The following is a 23529-nucleotide window of genomic DNA, read 5'->3' as shown; positions in this document are numbered from 1 at the left end:
AAAAAATGAAAAAAACGTTCGGGGATTTCATACCCAGGAACTCTCATGTCAAATTCCATAACGATCGGTCCAGTAGTTTAGTCTGAATCGCTCTACACACACACACAGACACACACACACACACACACACACACGCACACACACACACACACACGCACATACACCACGACCCTCGTTTTGATTCCCCCTCGATGTTAAAATATTTAGTCAAAACTTGACTAAATATAAAAACAAAAACAAAAAACTCAACTCTGTTGACATAGTCCGCAGTCCCTTGAAGGAACCAGTCAAGTTTCATCGTAAAAAATGAAGCTTTTTGCTGTACAATTTTACATCAGTTTCAACACACTCTCGCGGTTCTTTACGTCTGCAAAGGGTTATAGCCTAAAAGTTCTGTAAATTGCGTTTGGGCCACTCTTCTTTGTTTTTAATCCAATCTTTGCTGGGTATCGTATGACTATGACTGAATAGTAACTAGTATCGACATTGATGTGTATGCTTTTGTTCGACCTCGGTGTGTTTATTGCAAAACTTAATCGACTGTGCTGGATTAAACAAGGGAAAAAACACTATATGTGGGTAATTAATTTAATAGTCAACTGGTTACCATAATCGTTTCTGGAAAGAATAACATGATCACTTTGTATCACACCTTTTGTCTCTTTGAAGTGTTATTTTTATTAAACACTTAACAAAGTCATGAAATAAAAATGTGGCAGTGGCATTTGATTACAACGGTATCAGATAAAGTCACAAAGAAAAAAGTGCATATGAAGCTAAAGAGAGGACTCGTTGTTGACGGCAGGTGATAAGTCAAGTACTAGATACTCAGCAAACGCGAGGTCTTTGTCAAGTCTTAACACAACTATTTACGGTTTATTGAGGTGGCTTGATTACCTTTCGTTACATGAGATCCGTTTTGTGACCCCCACTGACCCGTGAATCAGTTATGCTTGATTAGGCTCAGGAACAACAGGCTCAACCGGCCGTCTGTGGGACTGTTTCTGCTGGCTCTTGTTTCGCGTCAGCCAGTTAATTATACATCGCTAATCTCCCGGGTCTCAGCAGTGGATGTGTTTACCATTGACAAGACACAGCCATGCACCCAATGCGCCCTCTCTGTCAGGACAAAGTATCGCACCTTTTGTGCAGCGAGTCTCATTTCAACTGCGTGCTTGCTCTTGTGCGCGTGTGTTTGTGTGGATGTGTGTGTGTGTGTGTGTGTGTGTGCGTGGGTGTTTGTACGTGTGTGTGTTGCGTAGCAAGCACGAGTACACTTCAAGAATTGTGTAATTAATAGCACATGTAGTATGCGAGTTTTTATGTCTGCCTTCCACGTTTTGTCTTACAGAAATCCGTTTGTGTCATGTCTCATTCCATGCATGGCTGTGCGTGTGTGTGTGTGTGTTTGTGTTTTTGCGTTTGTGTGTGTGTGTGCCCGCGCGCGCGCGCGTGTGTGTGTGTGTGTGTGTGTGTGTGTGAGTGTGTGTGTGTGTGAATATGCGTGTGTGTGTGTGAGCGAGTTTTACAGGTCTCGTTATAGATTTAACAGTAACTGAATAGGATTGTCTAGCGCAGAACCATTATTTCCTTCATTGTCTGTGTGTGCAACCTGAAATGTGTCCATCCACTGGTCGCTAGCCTAGCTGCCCCGCATTTCGACCTTAGACATCGCTGGCCGACTGTCGACCTCTCACTGACTTGTTCGTAAAAAAAAAGAAATCAAAACTTGACTAAATGTAAAAAGAAATAGAGAATGCTTCATGCCCTACAGGCTAAATATTTTGCCTCTTAAGGACTAGATATGGGTTATATGATAATTCGAGTTTTACGCCCTCACGGCTTTTGGTGAGATACACAAGTGTATGCGTGTTTAGGTGGTATCAGCCATCCGCACTTATGGCAGAATGACCGAGGTATTTTACTTGCCACTGTGGTGACACGGGGGTCGGACATGGCTACCGTCTCTGGGTCTGCACATAAAGTTGACCCATGTCCGGCCCGGATCACAAGTCCAGTGCTCTACCAGCTTTGCTTGCTACCTTGGTTTTTTTTGTCCCCGGTACCAGAGACTATTTGGGACATAACGTGGATATATGCTACGAGTGCTCTACCAACTCAACTAACCCATGAAGGACCAAATAGCTTGCGATGGATTAACACTAAACGGAACTTTTCTTTTAACGTGAATGGTCTTACTGACGTCACACTATCGTTCTTGCTGCTTTTATAAGCTTTTATCACATCACAAGGACAGGTTAAATAAGTTTTTCAGGTTTTGTCATGAATTTGTCCAAGTGCTGACTCGTCCATTCTTCCTCAGCTCTTTCTCCTCAAGCGCTGTTCGGGGCTGATATGCACGAGAAAGTTACCAGCCGGGTTGGAGCCAGCCGTGGAGTTTGATTTGTTGAAATCGAGGTTTGTGTGTTAATAAAGTTGATAAAGAAATCATCGAGGCGCCACGATAAACAGAATTCGACCATCCCGTTGACTTGAAACCGCAGTTTCAATCAGATCCAATCTGAACAAAACCAATTTTATCTTTGCTCCATGACAGCCCCCTGCTACCCCCCGCACACAAAAGACAAAACCAACAGAAACTCGCCGAGCCCTTCGCTTTTCTTAATGTGTTGGTGGAATGACATGGAAATCTTAAGCCCTGATTGGTTTTGTGTTCCATCCCTTCTTACCGATAAAGAGATGTTTCAAGACAGGTGGAAACGTAGCTGGTTGTGGGAGCGTTGTGTGTCAACAATTAGCGGCAACAAGATTGTAGAGTGGGTGTCTGGACAGCCAGCCCAGCGGGCGAGGGTATCAGTATCGGGGCCGCTGATTGCCCCAGTGGACACGTAGGCAACACCACGTCCTCTGTTTGGTCATCGCCCGTTGGACACCAGCGGCCGGCACTGGACCTTGTCACTGGACACCAGACACCCAGAGGCCGGTACTGGACCTTGTCACTGGACACCAGACACCCAGTGGCCGGCACTGGACCATGTCACTGGACACCAGACACCCAGTGGCCGGCACTGGACCTTGTCACTGGACACCAGACACCCAGTGGCCGGCACTGGACCATGTCACTGGACACCAGACACCCAGTGGCCGGCACTGGACCATGTCACTGGACACCAGACACCCAGTGGCCGGCACTGGACCTTGTCACTGGACACCAGACACCCAGAGGCCGGCACTGGACCTTGTCACTGGACACCAGACACCCAGTGGGCGGCACTGGACCGTGTCACTGGACACCAGACACCCAGTGGCCGGCACTGCACTGGACCATGTCACTGGACACCAGACAACCAGTGGCGGGCGCTGGACCTTGTCACTGGACACCAGACACCCAGTGGCCGGCGCTGGACCTTGTCACTCGACACCTCATTAATGCATTAACGAGCGGCGCCGGAGGAAACATGTCTGTATCCCGGGTACTATTAGCCGCCGCTAACGACGAGTTTGTTAACACTACTCCCTGTTATAAAACACCCGACCTCTGTTTCTCCATGCCGTCATTGCCTGCCGATCAATATCTCATCTTTCGCGCGTTTAAATAACTGTTCATAATTGGAGTACAGTATAACAAATATAATTGGAGTATAACAAACTAAACCGTTATTCAAGGCAAAAGTCAGAGAAGGTTTCTTTCTTTCTTTCTTTATTTGGTGTTTAACGTCGTTTTCAACCACGAAGGTTATATCGCGACGAGGGAAAGGGGGGAGATGGGATAGGGGAAAGGGGGGAGATGGGATAGAGCAACTTGTTAAGTGTTTCTTGTTCACAAAAGCACCAATCAAAAAATTGCTCCAGGGGCTTGCAACGTAGTACAATATATGACCTTACTGGGAGAATGCAAGTTTCCAGTACAAAGGACTAAACATTTCTTACATACTGCTTGACTAAAATCTTTACAAACATTGACTATATTCTATACAAGAACCACTCAACAAGGGTAAAAGGAGAAACAGAATCCGTTAGTCGCCTCTTACGACATGCGGGGGGCAGAGAAATAAGGATGTGGAAAAGAAGACTTTTGGTAAGTGAAATAAAGGTGATGGATCCAGTCAGGTAGAAATAAGACAACAAGAAAAGAATTGGAAAACTGCAGGGAATAGTAGGGAGAGTTTTCTTGGAAGGAAATATAGGTGAAAGGACTGGTAAGGCAGAAATAAGACAAAAGAAGAGAAGGAAAGGGGTGGGGTAGCTCTGTGGAAACACTCCCGCCGCGTGAAGGCGACCCCATGGGAGCAGAGAAGGTTTACGAGCTTAGTTTGCAAGTTTTAATTATTTGACCAGTGAACAGCTGTGTGTATGTGTCCGATCACATGTTGGTTATGATTGATTTGTGAATCCGAAAGTTGCTTTTTTGTTGCATTCATTTTGCATTCTGAATATATTTTGCATTCACCGATCAAAAAGTGTTGACTTTACAGTGAGCTTGTGTGAATGTTGCATGTTGTGAATGTGTACATGTACCTAAACTACCTTGTAGGGGAAGGGCTCCTAAAATGGACCACCTCCTGTTCTGACAAACTAACGGCGCTAGAGCACTCAAAAAAGTTGTATTCGCTGTATTCACACCCTCTCTGGATAACTTGCACAGGTCAAAACAGTTGCAGAAACACAAATCTCAAAACCGTTAGGCTTTTTCTCCTTTTTACATTTAGTCAAGTTTTGACTAAATGTTTTAACATAGAGGGGGAATCGAGACGAGGGTCGTGGTGTATGTGTGTGTGTGTGTGTGTCTGTGTGTGTGTGTGTGTGTAGAGCGATTCAGAGTAAACTACTGGACCGATCTTTATGAAATTTAACATGAGAGTTCCTGGATATGATATCCCCAGAGTTTTTTTTCATTTGTTCGATAAATGTCTTTGATGACGTCATATCCGGCTTTTTGTAAAAGTTGAGGCGGCATTGTCACACCCTCATTTTTCAATAAAATTGATTGAAATTTTGGCCAAGCAGTCTTCGACGAAGGCCGGACTTTGGTATTACATTTCAGCTCGGTGGCTTAAAAATTAAATAATGACTTTGGTCATTAAAAATCCGAAAATTGTAATTATTTTTTTTGTAATAAAACGATCCAAAGTTACGTTTATCTTATTCTTCATCATTTTCTGATTCCAAAAATATATAAATTATATGTTATATTTGGATTAAAAACAAGCTCTGAAAATTAAAAATATAAAAATTATGATCAAAATTAATATTCCGAAATCGATTTAAAAACAATTTCATCTTATTCCTTGTCGGTTCCTGATTCCAAAAACATATAGATATATGTTTGGATTAAAAACACGCTCAGAAAGTTAAAACGAAGAGAGGCACAGAAAAGCGTGCTATGCAGCACAGCGAAACCACTACCGCGCTAAACAGTCTCGTCAGTTTCACTGCGTTTTGCACGAGCGGCGGACTACGGTCATTGTGAAAAAATGCAGTGCGTTCAGTTTCATTCTGTGAGTTCCACAGCTTGACTAAATGTAGTAATTTCGCCTTACGCGACTTGTTTTAAACTTTTATCAGCTTTCACTCTAAATTTGCCGCCTAAAACGCACTCGTTTCTGTCCACAGCCTAAGCTTTTATAAAAAAAAAATTGCTATACAGTCAAACACGCTTAAGCCGAACTCGCCCGGGGAATGACAAATCGTTTCGTTTATCCGAGTTTGTGCATATCCGAGTTCGGATAAGCCAAACCTTTCCCGATTCAATCCTAATTCACTCTAATTAGGCCTAACGCTTAACCTAAGACACAAAATGAAACGTCTTCGCAAAAAAAACAAGCTAGTTATGAGCATGAAACAAAAAGTGGTCCATATTAGGAGCCCTTCCCCTATACTCCCACCCCCCCATGCACCAATTTTGCCCAAAAGTTAGGGGTGGGCGTTTACTAGGTACTATACCCTTTGCAGGAGCAGTTCCTTTGCTAGAATACAGATATTTTTATCACTTGGCATGGAAGTGTTCAAAGGATGCGTTATTGCACAAATCGTTATACAAATGATAACGTGCAGGTGAGTGGCCTACCCTTCAAAATGTTCACGGGTTACAGTAGGCACCGACAGTAAAATGGCGTCATGCCGTAACTGCCGCATGTCCCTGTAGTGATATGTGGGATCACGCGGCCGCGCCGTAATCAAAGTATGGCCGACTGACTCTACGACGTGGAAAAGGTGTAACCGAAGCCTTTAGTGAGCGTGTTACGACAATAAAATGGCGTCATGTCGTAACTAGAGAATTTCCGGGTAGGATCACGCCGCGCCGTAATCAAAGTATGGCCGAGTGACTCTACGACTCGTGGAAAAGGTGTAACCGAAGCCTGCAGTGAGCGGGTTACGACAGTAAAATGACGTCATGCCGTAACTATAGAATTCCTGAGTCGCATTACGACTTGAAAAAGGCGTAACAGTAGCCTCTACCATTTCTATAATATCAGTCCAAATGATCTCTGCTTTATATACAAAGTGGAAATAAACATCAAATAAATACATGAAAATACAATAAGAAACACTAAAGAAAATAGAATGAGATAAAAATGACAGATTTTAACTTAATGAAAACATTTGAAATAAATGACAAACGAAACAAAAAGAAAAGAAGCATCATGTTATCTCGGACATTGTTTTATATTTCAAAGTTAACTAAATGTAAGAACATTTGAAGATAAAACTAAAACAAACATGGACAACGCTGGTTTTTTTTAAGTGTTGCTATTTAAAATGGTGCGGAATGAAAACAAAAATGAACGACAATAATCCCAAGATCGACACAATAACATTATAAAAAGAAAAATGAAAACGAAATATTTCTCTTTCATGATCGAAGAATAACGAAGTCTATGTAGCTGTGGAACATAAGCAATTTGCAATTGGCTTTTTAACACATAATTCAATAAGAGAACGATGTCAACGATTGAAACTGCACTTCTATTATTTTTTTTAAATGATAAAGAGAGGAAGAGAGAAAAAATAAAGAAAAACAGGATATGAAGAAGAACAAGAAAGCAACAATTAACAACAGCCACAAGCAAGGAAGGCCAAAGGGCGATGTGGTGGCCAGTGTACTCACTCTGTGCGTGTGCGTGCTGACCGAGGGCCAGGAGCAGCATGAGCGGCACTGTCCATCCCGTGGACATGACGCCCTTGAGGCGTTGACCCTCACTGTCCTCTCGTCCTGTCTTGACCAGTCCTCACTCAATATCAGCAGCCTGGCTTTCTTTTTCTCTTTTTTAACAGTTCGTGTATGCCTTTTCTGGAGAAGCAAGTGTCTTACCGCTGTTTCCCACAAACCTTTGCTTGGGTTCTGGTTGTATGTTATGAGGTATGAACAGTTAATGGGTTGGCGTTTTCTTTGTTCTGGATTCAACGACGCTTTTCGGCCACTTTTATAGGCTGGCACCATGCGCGAGACGCGTCCGGAGTAGAGCGACTGTTGAGCTGATCGCAAGACTAATTACAGCTATGCTGGCTTCGTACCGACCCAATTACGTATACTGTGCCCAGGGGGGCGGTGGTGGTGGTGGTGGTGGTGGTTTTGAGTAGGGGTGCTGGAGGCGGGCGGCTGCTCAGCAAAACTCGGGTACACCCTGAATGCCTGGTGCTGCTATAGCTGGCTCGACGTCAAGAGAGCAAGGGACCGTGACCGCCATAACGTCAATCCAATCAACCCTGACGGTGTCTCACTGAGCTGGGATGGCCCGCTGATTAAGACCAGCCAATTACGCGTGACGGTCGCTTGCACTGGGTCGGGCCATACACAGATTGCCAGATAACTGAGATAAGGATCATCCGCTTTCAGCTCTCTGAATAAGTCACACAGCGACGTCATACACATACATACGCGACAGAAGAAAAAAAAACACAGTTCCTGTGGGTTCTCGCATTCACCCTGCGAGATTTGGTCCAACTACTTAGTCTAATTCTGTAAAACAACAGATCCTATGACGCCAGGTCCTCAATTTCAATGCTAAACAGGTTGTTTGCTAAAGACTATGCAAAGAAACAACAAAACTAACAAAGAATCACGCTGGCGGGGAAAATAACTTTAAAAGAGACGTCTTCGACTGCGTCTACAACAACAACAACAACAACAACAACAACAACAACAACAACAACAACAACAACAAATTAAGGCGACGACGGCAGCTTACACAAGTAAAAAGAGTAAGTTACACAAGTGGGCGGACTGGAAGACTTGGCCATGAGCATCACCTCTCCATTTCCATGTCTCCTTTCTTCTTCACACATTGCCATCCTCACACTCTCCTCGATGTCTCATGTCCGTCACCACTCGCTCTGTCTCAAATATCCTTGTTTTCATTCATAACCAGTTTGGAAATAAATGTCATATTCCCCATGCAAAAAATCGAGGTGATGAATGGGTTTGAGCTTTCAGGTGAAACGTGGATTGTCCAAGTAAAAGCCAATGAGGCTGATTGTTTGATTTGTGGAACTGTTAACCCGTGATTTGTACAAATCTTCTTTTTTCCCGATCCCTAATTTCTCTTTATTTCAAGTAATTTCTACTTTAAATACAGCGGGTGTTTTGGTGTTTTTTTTCTTCCCCTAATTTCTCTTTATTTCAATGAATTTCAACTGTAAATACAGCGAATTTTTTTCTTCTTTTTACATTTAGTTAAGTTTTGACTAAATGTTTTAATGTAGAGGGGGAATCGAGACGAGGGTCTTGGTGTATGTGTGTGTGTGTGTGTGCGTGCGTGCGTGTAGAGCGATTCAGACCAAACTACTGGACCGATCTTTATGAAATTTGACATGAGAGTTCCTGGGTATGATATCCCCAGAGATTGTTTTCATTTTTTTGATAAATGTCTTTGATGACGTCATATCCGGCTTTTCGTGAAAGTTGAGGCGGCACTGTCACGCCCTCATTTTTCAACCAAATTGGTTGAAATTTTGGTCAGGTAATGTTCGACGAAGCCCGGACTTCGGTATTGCATTTCAGCGTGGTGGCTTAAAAATTAATTAATGACTTTGGTCATTAAAAATCTGAAAATTGTAAAAAAAATATGTTTTTTTATAAAACGATCCAAATTTACGTTCATCTTATTTCTCCATCATTTGCTGATTCCAAAAACATATAAATATGTTATATTCGGATTAAAAACAAGCTCTGAAAATTAAATATATAAACATTATTATCAAAATTAAATTTTCGAAATCAATTTAAAAACACTTTCATCTTATTCCTTGTCGGTTCCTGATTCCAAAAACATATAGATATGATATGTTTGGATTAAAAACACGCTCAGAAAGTTAAAACGAAGAGAGGTACAGAAAAGCGTGCTATCCTTCCCAGCGCAACTACTACCCCGCTCTTCTTGTCAATTTCACTGCCTATGCCGTGAGCGGTGGACTGACGATGCTACGAGTATACGGTCTTGCTGCGTTGCATTGCGTTCAGTTTCATTCTGTGAGTTCGACAGCTACTTGACTAAATGTTGTATTTTCGCCTTACGCGACTTGTTCTTCATTACTGAAAGATTCGGGTCGCTTCCTCCCAGTGGAAAGCTAGCAGCAACAGAGTCGCGCTAACCAAGGGTTCTATTAGATTGTTTTTATCGAAGGCGAAATTACTACATTTAGCCAAGCTGTGGAACTCACAGAATGAAACTGAACGCACTGCATTTTTTCACAATGACCGTAGTCCGCCTGTACAAAAGGCAGTGAAATTGACGAGCCTGTTTAGCGCGGTAGTGGTTTCGCTGTGCTGCATAGCACGCTTTTCTGTACCTCTCTTCGCTTTAACTTTCTGAGCGTGTTTTTAATCCAAACATATCATATCTATATGTTTTTGGAATCAGGAACCGACAAGGAATAAGATGAAATTGTTTTTAAATCGATTTCGGAATATTAATTTTAATCATAATTTTTATATTTTTTAATTTTCAGAGCTTGTTTTTAATCCGGATATAATAACATATTTATATGTTTTGGGAACCAGAAAACGATGAAGAATAAGATTAACGTAATTTTGGATCGTTTTATAAAAAATTAATTTTAATTACAATTTTCGGATTTTTAATGACCAAAGTCATAAATTAATTTTTAAGCCTCCAAGTTATGTCACCCACTGGGGTCAGTGTTATGTAACCCACTGAGTCAGTATTATGTCACCCACTCGGGTCAGTATTATGTCACCAAACTGAAATCAGTGTTATGTTACCCACTGAGGTCAGTGTTATGTTACCCACAAAATGTTTTAAAACAATCCAATCTGGCATTGCTGAAATACAGCGCTTTTTGTCATGGTACCCCGCAAAATGGACGCAAAATCCTCTCGTTTTCTACTGCTCATGCGTTCCACACCTGCATCAGAAGAAATGACATAACACAAGGGATACGCAAGATAGCAAAACAAACACACCTGTTCTAGATAGAGTCATTTTTCTTTCTTCTCGTATGTAAAAGTTGCCATGCTGCGCCTATTTTGAATTTTTGTCGAATGTTTCATTGGTACCTGACTTTTTGTCAGGTCGATTTTGAGGGTACCCTTCCTTCGCCGGCGGTCACGTGATACTTATTACAGAAATCTTTGATCCAAAAAATGTGCCAGGTAGCCAAGTGAAGGGCCTTTAATGGCATATAAAGTTTGAATAAAATGACACAGGAATGAATGTTTTAGTTGGGGTACGAAAATGGGTGCAATAACGTTTTTTCTCAGTTTAGATAGAAAGACAGTCTTTTTAAAAGTGACTAATACCACTGTGCATACAAGGTTAAGATGGCTTTAGTTTAGGATTTTGTATCGAATTTTACCGACAAAACGCCGTACTTTCTGTCAAATATGTGACCATCCACCACGGAATGAGTCGCATGTCACCTTTGCATGATTTTCATATTTTTACATTTTCCTAAAGAGTTTGTTATGCTCTATCCAGTGGTGAAAACCGTTTTAGAAAAGAGCGAAAACTGTTTGAGTTATAAGCCTGTGACTAAGGTGACCCTCACACTGTTACCAGACACTCCCCGGACTTATATTAAGCCTAGCGCAGAACCGCGCGAGATGACATGCGACTCATTTCGTGGTGGAGGGTCAAATATATGAAGACACCTTGCAACACTTTTGTGGGATTGTTTTAAAGTCCAACTCTTTTAGAATGATCTTGTGCAATGGTTGAAGCAACTTGTGTTGTTGTTGTACATTGTGCACAGGTTGTGTTTTCAAAGAAATTCATTATTTTTGGACATACATGCACAGAATGTACCGTATACACCGATAACGTTTTTGATTTGATTCTGTTACTGGCTAAACATTACATTTATACTGACAAATCAAATGATAAGATCTCGAGTATATATCTGTTTTAATGATAACGATGCACCAAAGATTTCAAGTTGAAAAATATAATGCATATCATTATTCACAATGCCCACACACCCCCCCACCTCCACACACACACACACACATTTTATAGTGATTAAAAATCGTGTTACCTTTTTTGAAGATAAATAATTAGGTGGTGTAAGCGGAAAGTTAACGGTTATTTGTATCGATATTTAAAAATGTATAAATTGAGAATATAACCACCCCTTCTCTTTATATATACATGTATCTCTCTTCTCGCTTACTCTCTCCCTCTCTATCTCTCTCTCTTTTGTCTCTGCTCTGTCTCTCTGTCTCTGTCTCGCACTTCTACCTTCCTTTCACTGTTCATTTAGTCTATGTCTTATTCTGCCTGTATACCCTATCTAAATGTGTGTTATGTATCTTTGGTTAATTCTGTGTAAACGTGATGCTATGTCCGTCCGTTTGTCTTGATATTGTATTTTTGTTCTGTCTTTTTTGTTGGCCATGTACTGTACGCCAAAACATGTCCATAGTGAAAGAAACTTCAGGACATGTATTTTTAATTTATATTCAAAACTACCCAAATCATTTATTACGAATGAAATGAACAAAACAAACAATGTTGTCTTTAGCAATATATTATTGCAATTGATTAGCCATTATCCACTATAGCAAATTTATATCAAAGTGTGGCAGATAACCAAGTCATTGCAGCATCGCATTTTTGAATGCAATGGAAGCCGTTCATCTGCATGAATTTGTCAAACATGTCGCAATAGTTTGTATGTGCTGAGTTATTGTTGTTTGCCGCAAGTTGGTCAGCGTTAGCTGGCCCAGACAAGTTGTTAAGACTGTGTTTTATGGCGCTGTACAACCATGAGCCGTCACGCATGAACATCTCACCATAAATATTCAAAGAAACAAGTTTTTAGTCTCGGGACTGTCGACATTAGCTGCCTGCTGCGCTTGGTGAAGCGCGAACAAAACTAATCAATTCCTACATATCGATCTTGACATGGACTGAAAGCACCACGCCGAGGTTGATAGAAACACGGTTAGCGACGTTTTACAAATGAACAGGCATTGAAAACAGGTGTTCCGTATCCAGTCAATGCGATGAACAAGACGCAGTTTGTTGCTCACAACAATTGTGGCACTGGCAGACTTTGTGTACGATGGCTGAAGGTAAATATTGATCTAATTTATTTTAAACAAAGTTCAATGACCTGCTACCATCCCCCTCCACCGCAAAACACCCATCAGTACTATACAAAAATACGCATAGCCCCAAACACTCAGTTTGACTATTTGACATTGCAAGATGCCGCCTGAATTGTTCGGTTTAGCATATTCTGGGAAGATTATCTGCGGCAACATTACGACAAAATTACTGTGTGCTAACCTCCGGTTTGGTTTACTTTACCTTTTGGGAGTAGACGGGGTTGGAATTCAAAAAGGTCAGAGTAGACCTTCTAGGTGTGTGTGTGTGTGTGTGTGTGTGTGTGTGTGTGTGTGTGTGAGTGTGGAGTATTTGCACGTATGAATTTCATACAGTATGAATGTGTCGGGTTTGACTCATTGGTAACCTCGCTTGCCACAGACACCCCAACGGTTGGCACGCTCTTCGGGCAATTTTTTTTTGTTTTTGTTTTGTTTTGTTTTGTTTTTGCTTAACGCCCAGCCGACCACGAAGGGCCATATCAGGGCGGTGCTGCTTTGACATTTAACGTGCGCCACACACAAGACAGAAGTCGCAGCACAGGCTTCATGTCTCACCCAGTCACATTATTCTGACACCGGACCAACCAGTCCTAGAACCCCATAATGCCGGACGCCAGGCGCCACCAGATTGCCAATTTTAAAGTCTTAGGTATGACCCGGCCGGGGTTCGAACCCACGACCTCCCGATCACGGGGTGGACGCCTTACCACGAGGCCAACCGTGCCGGTCTTCTTCGGGCAATGCGAATTAAGGTTGACCTTAAATATTTTGTGTGCGTGTGTGATATCTTTTGAATGTTTTTTGTTGTGTCTGCACGTAAAACTTCTTTCTGAACACCTGCAAAAGGCAGATATGTTTGCTATAGCTGTCCTGACTATAAAGGCCCATCCAATCTCCGGTCCACAAAAGTTGCATCAACTAAAAGTGAGAGAAGAAACAGAAGTATCGTACCCTGTCTGTAGGAGTGTGAATCGACGACCATGTCGGTATTCTCGCTGTAGTAGTTCCTGACCTGCGCGGCGTGGTAAGGGGCGTCGGTGGCGTTGTAGGTCATGTCGAAACTGAGCTCGATAGTGGACGTCTCTTCCTTGACCAAGTCGCGCTGCGCCACCGTCATCACGTCCACCTCCAGCTCCGTGGTCAGTGTGTAGTCGCTGGGGGAGGACGTGACAGTGATCAGCACGGGACACACGCCGCTACGGGTCAGCTGCAGGTCCAGGAAGTCCGCGCTCCCCGTGGCGGGACACAGGTGGTTCCGCCCAGGCTGCCGGGGTAGGCGTCGGGGTCGCTGGTGGTGACAGTGGCTGTCCACGTGTGGTCCTGTCGATAGCAACCACATCAACTCTACACTTTATCCCAGTACCAGGGCCTGCCAATGATTCGGTGTATAGTCCTTACTTCTCAAACAAGACAAACAACAACAACAACAACAACAACAACAACAACAACAACAACAACAAACAACAATAAAACAAAACACATTCATGAGAATCACAACAACATCATCCAACAATTTGACATGGAGCGATATGAAGGGAACTTAATTACTCGCCAGTTGATGGCAGTGATATTGTCTCCCGTGTCAATGTCGACGAGGCGGAAGGTGAGGGAGAGGGGCGTGTTGACGATGCGACTGGTGGACAGAAGCTCGCCCTCCGTCCTCACGTTACGGCCCAGTACCTGCACCATGTCATAGAATACATCCACGTTTAACGCGTACTGTCACTCTCTCTACTTCTTATATCAAGCTTGTTTGAGGTTTTTCCTCATAGTCAATTGTTACGTTTGATACTACGACCCACTGGTGGAGTTCGTCTCTATTCAACTTCATATTGTGCATCATTACAAGACCATACTTTGACCAAACAGACTGTCCGGTATGTACTTGCATACGGATACGGACTACGACTAAGATCCTCATATCCCATCACTGTGCATAAGATGTTTAACAAGGCACACAACTGAGAGCACTCAGTTAACATTACATATATATACTAGAGGAATACCCGGCTTCGCCGGGGTGAATCGCGAGACAGAGACAGACAGCGTGGCCAAATGTAACCGAGTGCCGAAACACCACAATCATATTTGAAGCCGAAGTCCACTCAAACGGGATTGAGAATAACTGTTATGGTTTCTGGAAGGAAGGCCTGATTATTCAGTCACACTTAGTTAAAATTAATATTAAAAGTCCTACGGTTTTGAGCCATTAAGGACTTGAGTGTTTGTCCGCTTTCAAAAAGAGGAAAGAAAGAAACAAAAAATAAGGAGAGGAGGGCAGGGGGTGGGGTTGAGTTGATAATGCTCTGTGGAATTTGTTAAAATGAAAAGTAGTTAAGATGTTTCTTGGTAAGAATTATAAGTCTGTATTCTATATCTTGAATAACGGGCTTGTAATATTATTTTTTTTTATTTCAAATCGAGTTAAAAAGTGGAACCTTTCAGGATCACCAATAAAACCAAATAGATGAGCAAGTAAGACCACATCACAAACAGAACTCTACAATCCACAGGTGTTGCCCACACACACACACAAACACACACACACACACAGAGAAGCCGTATATATATATATATATATGTATATCTATATCTATAAATATATAGAGATAGGTGACAGTGTATTTTTCGCGTGGCTATAAATTGATTCGACCTTTTCACTTTGACAGTAAGAACAACTTACGGGTGCAAGGGAAGCGTTCTGGACAGCGCAGTGACATTCTAAAAATAGTAACGTAGTCAGTAACGGGAATATGGATTGAAGCCACACGAAGGAAGGGAGATAAACGCAAAACACTGGAGAAGATAAGGAAGAGTTACTGGGAATGGTGAAATGAACAGAAAAACCAAAATCGGTTCAGCGCTGCGCGCTGAGAGCACGTGTTGAAATATCTCAGTCGATGAGGTTGTGTCCGGGGTGTAGCTGAATACGGTGTCCAAATTTGAAAAAGATCCACCGAGAACTTTGGCGTTGTGATGTGGTCTAGCGGCTTTGGTGTGTCGGTATGGGGGCCCGGGTAGCTCAGGTGGAACCAAAATCGGTTCAGCGCTGCGCGCTGAGAGCACGTGTTGAAATATCTCATCGATGAGGTTGTGTCCGGGGTCTCTCTGAATAAGCCCACCAAATTTGAAGCAGATCCATCGAGAACTTTGGCCGTGCATCGCGCACAGACAGACAGACAGACAGACAGACAGACAGACAGACAGACAGACAGACAGACACTAGTCGTATATGTATAGGTTACAACACGAGTGGTTTTTTATATGGCTTGTATTTCAGTCAAGACCCAGCGGATGAATATCATCGGGAGACACGAGCCTCTGGCGAGTGTCTCTCGATTGATATTCCCGCTGGGTCTTGACTGAAATACAAGCCATATAAAAAACCACGAGTGTTGTAATCTGTATATCCCATTCTACCATCAAACACAAAGTGTAGACTACTAGCGGCACTGTTGCGATCTGTGCAGGGTAAAACTGTTGCCAGCGAGACTTAGCCCTTTTGCAACCTTAAACTAAGTGACCGTCGCTGAAAAAATAAAACGAATGAGTGCATCGATAATTACGCGGTAACACTACTTTCAGACCATTTAAAAGCTTTAAGTAAAGGTTCATAAGTTGCAAGAAAGTAATGAAGTCGAATAGAAATTAATTTAGTTGAAGCGCACAATTCTTTTGTTTTGCGTTTCAGGTCGGCAGAACGGGCGAAACGGGTTTGGGACCCATTTGGCTTACTCGATTCAGAATTGATTCCACGTTGTTTTTCTCGAACGTGTGTAATTAGGCTTATTGACAGAGAAGCAAATCTTAGGGAACAAATATGTAGGTTTAGATTTAACCATTTGCTCCCTATTTGAAATGTATCTACGTGATAAACTGTTTTGCGAGTGTGTTTGCATGGATGAACTTAAACTGGTATGGGTGAGAGGAAAACGCGACCGACACGTCTGTCACCGCCGATTGATTGCATTTTGAAGGAATATGACTGGATTACGGAAAAATATGTGGACTTACTGCAGAGCCAGGCAAAAGAGTAGACTTGCTCGCAAAACACGTGAAACAGCCGATGTTTGATAGCTGAAGGCGCACACCGGCAAAACACACTACCGACAGATTCTCAAAAGTCGTCTGCTAACGATGCAAGGGGAGGGTACTCGTGTTTTTGTTTTGGTTCGCTAGCATCTGGTTATCTTGTAAGTTGAATGTTCGTTTTTTTCGACCTGCATTGCTTTCATAATGAAAGAAACTTTTGCTTATTGCATCTCATACATCAGATCAGTTCTGAGATTCATTTTTGCGTGCAACTGATATGGTTTTCTGAGCCGTGCAATACGATTTTAGAACTTCATACAAATGTGTCACATTGTTCGGCGCGAGCGAGGTCAAAGGTCGGGAGGAAAGTAGTCCTTTGCCCAAATCGGAATCTGCACTATCATATATTTTTTGGAGTCCATGATGTATTTATTGAGCTATAAAAATACAACATATATACCCATACTGAAGTAACAGAGACAAAGAAGGGAGGTCATGGGATATATATATATATAGATAGATAGAAGTTGTCAATGGTTCTTGCTTTTGAAATGCAATACAAGCAACTCACGTTGACGGTGAGTGACTGGAGCGAGTAGTTGGCGGCCTCCACGGGATGCGTGATGTTGAAGTCCAGGATGTAGTTACCCATGCGGTCAATGCCAAGCCCAGAGAAGTCCACCGTGCCATTGACGAAGTTTACTGTAGTGTTGCCGATCATGCTGGCCAGGCCGCCGCCACCTGAACTAATGCTGACCTCCACCTGCCACGGCGTGTCCAGAGCCCCCAGGTAATCCACTGCTGCTCCCTGTGGACATGCACAGAGCATGTGACCATCTGTGCTGTTCTGGTGCCACATGTCTTTTGCTCCCACACACAGAGTTGGCGTACAGTACACTGTTGGAAGGACTGTCCTCAACACTCTTTCATTGAGGGTACCGCATTCAGTCGCGAATTTAAAATCATTTGTTAACATTTCCTGAGGCATGAGTGTCAAACGTACACCTGGAAATCATTGTTTGCAATTGCTGAGGGACATGAGTGGGAAATGTACACCAGGAAAGAAGCTACAGTAACTGGGGGAATGGCGTAGAGAGCACACAGCTGCAAGAAAAGAGTAAAAAGCAAATTTTGCAGACACGGCAAGTCAGTGTGAGCCCAAATGTGGGCATAATAAAGTCAGCCAGTGGTTAGATGTCCGCATGTTGGGGGTGTGGTTGGAAAGCATAAACACAAATGCAGACACATGCACGCACGCATGCACACACACTCACACACACGCACACACACACACACACACACACGCACACACACACACACACACATGAAATTTGCATTTTAATTTTTTTTTTATAGAAACCGGTAGATCTGTTCGCAAGCAGGACCGTGTACAAACAAAGCACACTGTCTAACTGTGGAATGCTAAGAGTGCACACACACACACACGCGCGCGCGCGCGCGAGCACGCACAAACACAAATGCAGACACATGCACGCACGCATGCACACACTCACACACATGCACACACACACGCACGCACGCACGCACGCACACACACACACACACACACACACATACACATATCGCACATACACAAACACACACGTGCGCACACACAAACACACGTGCGCACACACAAACATAAATGCAGACACATGCACGCACGCATGCACACACACTCACACACACACACGCACACTCACACACACACTCACACACACACACGCACACTCACTCACACACACGCACACCCATGCACGCACACACACACACACACACACACACGCACACACACACACACACACACACACACAAAGATCAGTGAGCAGCACCTTGTCAAAAGGAATGGAGAGGAACTGGGCGAGGTGGTTGATGATCTGCTCCCCGAAGAACTCGTTGTTCATGGCGGGCAGGCCGAAGCTGACGATTAGCACGTCAGCGGTCTTGAACTCCATGACTCCGTGCCCGCACTGCATCCAGTACAGAGTGTTCTCCTGGAAATGTATGTAGTTGTCGCCCATCGTCTTGTTGGCTTTGGCTAGGGCCGGCTTGTACTGATCGGGGTAGTCCTCAGGCTTTACAAAGAACCTGCAGCCACACAGCCACACTCAATCACTACTTGCGTCCCTTCCTTTTGGGTGGAACCCAACATTTCTCTTCTACTTTTGTCAGACTAACTTGTACGCAAGCTTATAAATCTGCCTACAACTTGAAGCATTCACCAGTTACTTTCTGTTCTGCTCATAATACAGTAGCGCATGACACTCGACAATATGACATTGATGTTAGAAAGGGTTTTGAATTGCACAAATTATATCGTGTGCCGTTTTTTAAGCAGGATCATAACGTTAACGGTCAACATTTAATGAAACGTAGGATGTCACAATACTTCAACGGACCACAAAAATAGTTTGAACCAATCAAACACTTTCTAGAAAGAACATGACCAGCCCACACGACCCTCGCAGCCAAACAAACAAGACATGTATCCATTGAGAGGCATGATGTAAGTGCCATCAACGTAGACGTCCAGCCGATGTGGTTGTTTTTTTGAAGATGGAGAGTCCCACACAGTCAGTGGGCGCCGCGTTCAGCAGCATGGAGCGCATATGTTGAGGCACAGTGCTTGACAGGTACAGGTCCACCCACCGGTCTGAAACGCCGCAAACACGCCACGTCAACCTCACTGACACGCAGTGCACGTGCATCTCACTGACAGATCCTCAAGGTCCCTTGGGGTATTACACGACTACATTACACAAGTAGGAACAACTAAAGACACCTTGAATCTTTTAAAGTCCCTTAGGTTAATATACAAATACACTGCAGACGTTAGAAAAACTTAAGACGTGTCAGGAAGTAAGAGAAGTAAGAAAATCTTTGACAGCTTCTCTTAAAGTTCCAAGGGTTATTATCAATAAACATTGCAGAGGTAAGAAAAAGCAAAACATACTGATGCTTAAATACAGACAGTTTTGACAGTTTACAAAATTCTCATATTTCCTGTTTGTCTAGCTGGAAAGGACAGCGATAGTGCAGCAGAACTTGTGGGGTGCCCATTACTATTACAGTTGAAAGTTGTGTTCCGCAAAATGTATTTACTGAAGATCAAAACTGTCATAACAGGTATAGCACAGCAAGAGAGGCAGAAGAAAGGTTGCGTACTGACCCAGGGGCACGATGGCATGGAAGCTGGAGAGCCGTAACCTGCAGGTGTATCCCGAGCACCAGCCGTGGTCCTGGGGCCCGTTGATCAGGTCGACATAGCCACCAGAGTAGACAGCGACAGGCGATAGACGGCGGGTCTCCGTGTCGGCGTCCATGCTCTCTATGGTCAGCATTCCGTAGTTCACACTGTCGTCACACTGGTATGCGTTCCACGTGCTCATCCATGTGCAGTTGCCATGGTTGTAGATACCTGGTCAGGTCACAGCAAAAACACCATGGTCAGCGGAAGAACTTCACTCACATACATCAACATGTCAACGAGTAAACTTCATGATTGTTAACAAATAAAAACAGGGTTACATTTGTAGTGTTACAGACAGTGAAGTCATGACCTACCTTTGTAGGGACACTTGGTGGCGACGGGGATACGTGAGCCATCCGGTGTGTTCAGCAGCGCCTGGTGAGAGAAATAGACAAGGCTATAAGCTTACTCAGCCACCTTAAAGGCACAGTAAGCCTCCCGTAAACCATCACGGAGCTCCCCGAGCGTCTAAATACAGTACAAGCATACTTCCATTTGAACGCTCACCGAACGGGAACATCCTGGCTGCTTTCTGTCGAGCGTGAGACATTTTCAAAGAATTTATTTTCGTAGACTTGTTCCGTTAACAACAACGGCGCCTCGTTTTTGCGCTAGACCTAACTTTTAAAATCTAAATAATAAATTGACAGCTTGTTACACAAACATTCTTTAATCATAAAAGAATTCGTTTTTCATCAAGACAAGATCAGAACAATTCGAAGTTGTGAAAGTTTAAAAAAAGAAAAGCCCGGAAGCAGGGTCACGCAAGGGTCGTAGCAGACGACGGCCGGTTTATCAGTGCAAATCGCCGTTCCTCTCAACAGTCAAAAGCCATCGCTAGAGTTCTTGTGAACCACAGCCGTTGTTTCGTGCATAAAAAAAACGTGCTATTGTAGATAAGCTCACGTCGAGTCGCATTCAAATGACTAACTATGACGACTGCATTGTGAAAAGGGAAAACTGGATCACACGGGTTCACGATGGCTCAGGGGTAAGATAAACCACGCAAAAATAAATTCTTTGAAAATTGTTCGCTCTTTACGGAGGGCACCTAGGATGTTCTCAATTGGTGAGTGTTTAAATGAAATGGTGTTTGTACTGTGTGTAAAAGCCTGACCGTATCTGTGATGGTTTACGGGAGGCTTACTCTGCCTTTAACACAGGTCTGTAGAATTATGCCGACCTTACACAATAAACAAGTAATCAACAAACTGTGTGCAACCATTTCATGACATATGGAAGGCCCACTCGCGGTCCTCTTCCAGTGAGAAAAGCTGTGTAACCTTTCATAAGATGACACAAAGCGGTTTTGTAAAGTTGTGTTAAGATGTCGTTGGGTTGACACACGCAGACACCCAACAAACACGGGCCTGACACGAGAAGTTTCAGAGGAGATTCATGCTGACGTCTGATTGTGTCTGTTTATTAACATCTGTCAAATTCTCAACACTTGCAACCAGAAGTTTAACGGTCCCAATGTCTTGACACTTTTGCTGACATCCATTTTTCACGGTTCCTTTTTGTCTGCTTTCTATTATGGCGCAACTCTCACCTTGGGGATCCTGTAGTCGCCGAGACCGTGGCGCGCATCGCCGTCCCACTGATAGGCTGAGTTGGGGATGACGTAGCCAGGGGCACCCAGCAGCGACCCGTCAGTGTCCTTCAACATGGCCTTCTTCAGCGCGTCACAGTCCATGTCCACACAGTCGGACGGGTTGATCTTGCTGTACACACACACCGTCAACCACACACACGTGTCATAATGCTATTGTGTATCTTTTGAAGAAGAGGCATCGAGTGTGTTACATTTTCAATTCATGAATTTATCAGAGTTTATTTTGAGAGGAGAATGAGTCTGAAGTTTGCAACTCTGGTGTGTTTTAATCATGCATTAACGTTTCATGCAAGCCTACATGTTTATGCATGATCAATAGAAACTGCAGACTGAAAAAGAACGCAAAACCAAAAGAAAAAGAACAGAGAACCCAGAAAAAAGAGGTGGAGGGGTGGGGATGAAGGGAGGGGAAGGGGGAAGGGGAAGGGGGAAGGGGGAAGGGGATGGGGTAAGAATGAGGCAGAAACCTCGCTTGCTCACCCCACATTAGGATTGTGGTAGAAGACTTTGCTGGTGTTGTCGACGTCGTGGAACAACAGCGCGCTGACGTGGACAGGGTGCTGCAAATCGTCGTTCTTCTGCCGTCACTCTTGAAGTGTTCAAAATGCACGTCTGAAAGGCAAGCAACACAGTCAGCACACAGGCTGTCCAGCTCATGTAGAACCTCTGCGGAATGTCATGTACCCGAAAAAGACCTAAGACTGCATAAGTGTAAGGTCTGTCAGTGCGACTGAGAGTACATGTTTGACGGTCACGGGAAGATAGTGTTTGAATGTGTTTTCCTGTCACAGCCTGCTGATATATCAAATGCTGTACACATAGTGAACGAAAAAAATTGTTTGTGGATGGAAAGAATACATTTAATTACTGGCAGACGTGACAAAATTAGGCTGAAAATGGACTGACTACCAAGCTAACCCTACCAGCCAACTGTGCATTTCAACCATGACAACCACCTCCAGCATTGCTAGTCTAGTTAAAGGCCTCTTTTACACTGATTGAACTGGGCGACTTATGGGGACACGCAATGACACAAGCGAATGATAACTACAAGTTAATATCGCCTTTCATTGGCTCTGTCGATGCCCGTTTTTGACCGCTTGCTTCCCTTTATATATAAACCGACCATAGGGCGTCGCCGTCCCGAACTAAATCGTTTGTATGTCATCAAACATATTGAATTCTGGGCAGGGAAATCCTTTTAAGAAATGCCGTCAGAGCCTTTCGGCGATTGGTCAATGAAATTTCGGAGCCATAATGTCGGTCACACTTGAAATTAACGCAACTTAAAATTGCTTTCCATCCGAAGTAAACGGGCGCATAGGGTCAGTCATCAACTTAACTTACTGAGAATGAGATCGACAGAACGTACAGTACACAAATACGAACGGAGAAATTCGGAAACCAAGGAATCGACACATGATCGATAACTCACGTGTAACGTTCGAAGTTAAACATTCTTTTTCACCCCGAGAATTGTGTGTCAGATTGCCTTAGTGGTAGTGTGCTCGCCCACGAACCCGGCGGTCACGGGTTCGATACGCATAATCGGCAAAACATTCTTTTTAATGTTTCAACTTTGTTGTATTTTCTGAACTCGTATTTCTTGTATTTTATTCATTTTAATTCATTCCAAAGGTTTGAGTGATATATTGAAGATCGAATGTATCACTCCACATTAGGATTGTTGTAGAAGACTTTGCTGGTATTGTCGACGTCGTGGAGCGAGTCAAGATATTGTCATTGGTCCAGTTTAATTAGTCTTTGTTGCTGATCAATTTGTGTTTTGTGTCTATTCATTATTCTTTAAACCAAAAGTACTGGTATGCACCAGCCGTGACCATCTTAGAAGATGTGTGTTGTGTTGCTAGGGTACTCACTGTTGACACGCATGATGCCATTAATCGCATTGTAGGCCATGATGCTTGCCCACGGTTTCTTAGGGGCCTCGTTGTGGGCGCCGAGAAAGTTGGGGAAGAGGATACCGGCCATGCCGCACGAGCCGTAACGCCAGCCGCGGGCCTGGCCGCTGAGTGCCACGCAGTCGTCACTGGAGTCCATGATGTCCAGACTGCAGTCAAAGCTCGTCGTCCTGCACACAGT

The 23529-nt window shown here is 43.5% G+C and overlaps 2 protein-coding genes across 2 annotated transcripts in view; both read right to left on the bottom strand.

The window, feature by feature from the left end:
* The window catches only part of LOC138973141 (fibrocystin-L-like), a 112498-nt gene extending 105122 nt beyond the window's left edge, over positions 1-7376 (bottom strand). The window contains exon 1 of the mRNA XM_070345808.1: positions 7070-7376. Within this exon, the coding sequence (XP_070201909.1) occupies positions 7070-7136 (67 nt within the window). The 5' untranslated portion in view covers positions 7137-7376. The remainder of the gene's footprint in view (positions 1-7069) is intronic.
* A 5573-nt stretch (positions 7377-12949) lies between these two features.
* On the bottom strand, positions 12950-17420 carry LOC138974573 (uncharacterized). Its single transcript, XM_070347292.1, has 3 exons — positions 17133-17420; positions 14078-14209; positions 12950-13849 (listed from the first exon to the last, which is right to left on the bottom strand). Exons 1-3 carry the CDS (start codon positions 17418-17420, stop codon positions 13733-13735), a joined length of 537 nt encoding a protein of 178 aa, XP_070203393.1. The 3' UTR covers positions 12950-13732.
* Positions 17421-23529: the final 6109 nt, after the last annotated feature.

Source organism: Littorina saxatilis, linkage group LG8 (assembly GCF_037325665.1).
Source record: "Littorina saxatilis isolate snail1 linkage group LG8, US_GU_Lsax_2.0, whole genome shotgun sequence".
Classification (NCBI taxonomy): Eukaryota; Metazoa; Mollusca; class Gastropoda; order Littorinimorpha; family Littorinidae; genus Littorina; species Littorina saxatilis.
Note: the sequence above shows the minus strand (reverse complement) of the source record. Positions and strands in the feature narration are given on the sequence as shown.

Excerpts from the sequence above, each read along its gene's own strand:
- LOC138974573 (XM_070347292.1), bottom strand. The coding sequence starts at position 17,420 with ATGTGGCACCAGAACAGCACAGATGGTCACATGCTCTGTGCATGTCCA. Across the intron at positions 14,210-17,132 it reads TCCAGTCACTCACCGTCAAC|GTACTGGGCCGTAACGTGAG; the intron begins GTGAGTTGCTTG and ends GACATGGTGCAG. Across the intron at positions 13,850-14,077 it reads TCACTGCCATCAACTGGCGA|GACCACACGTGGACAGCCAC; the intron begins GTAATTAAGTTC and ends TGCTATCGACAG.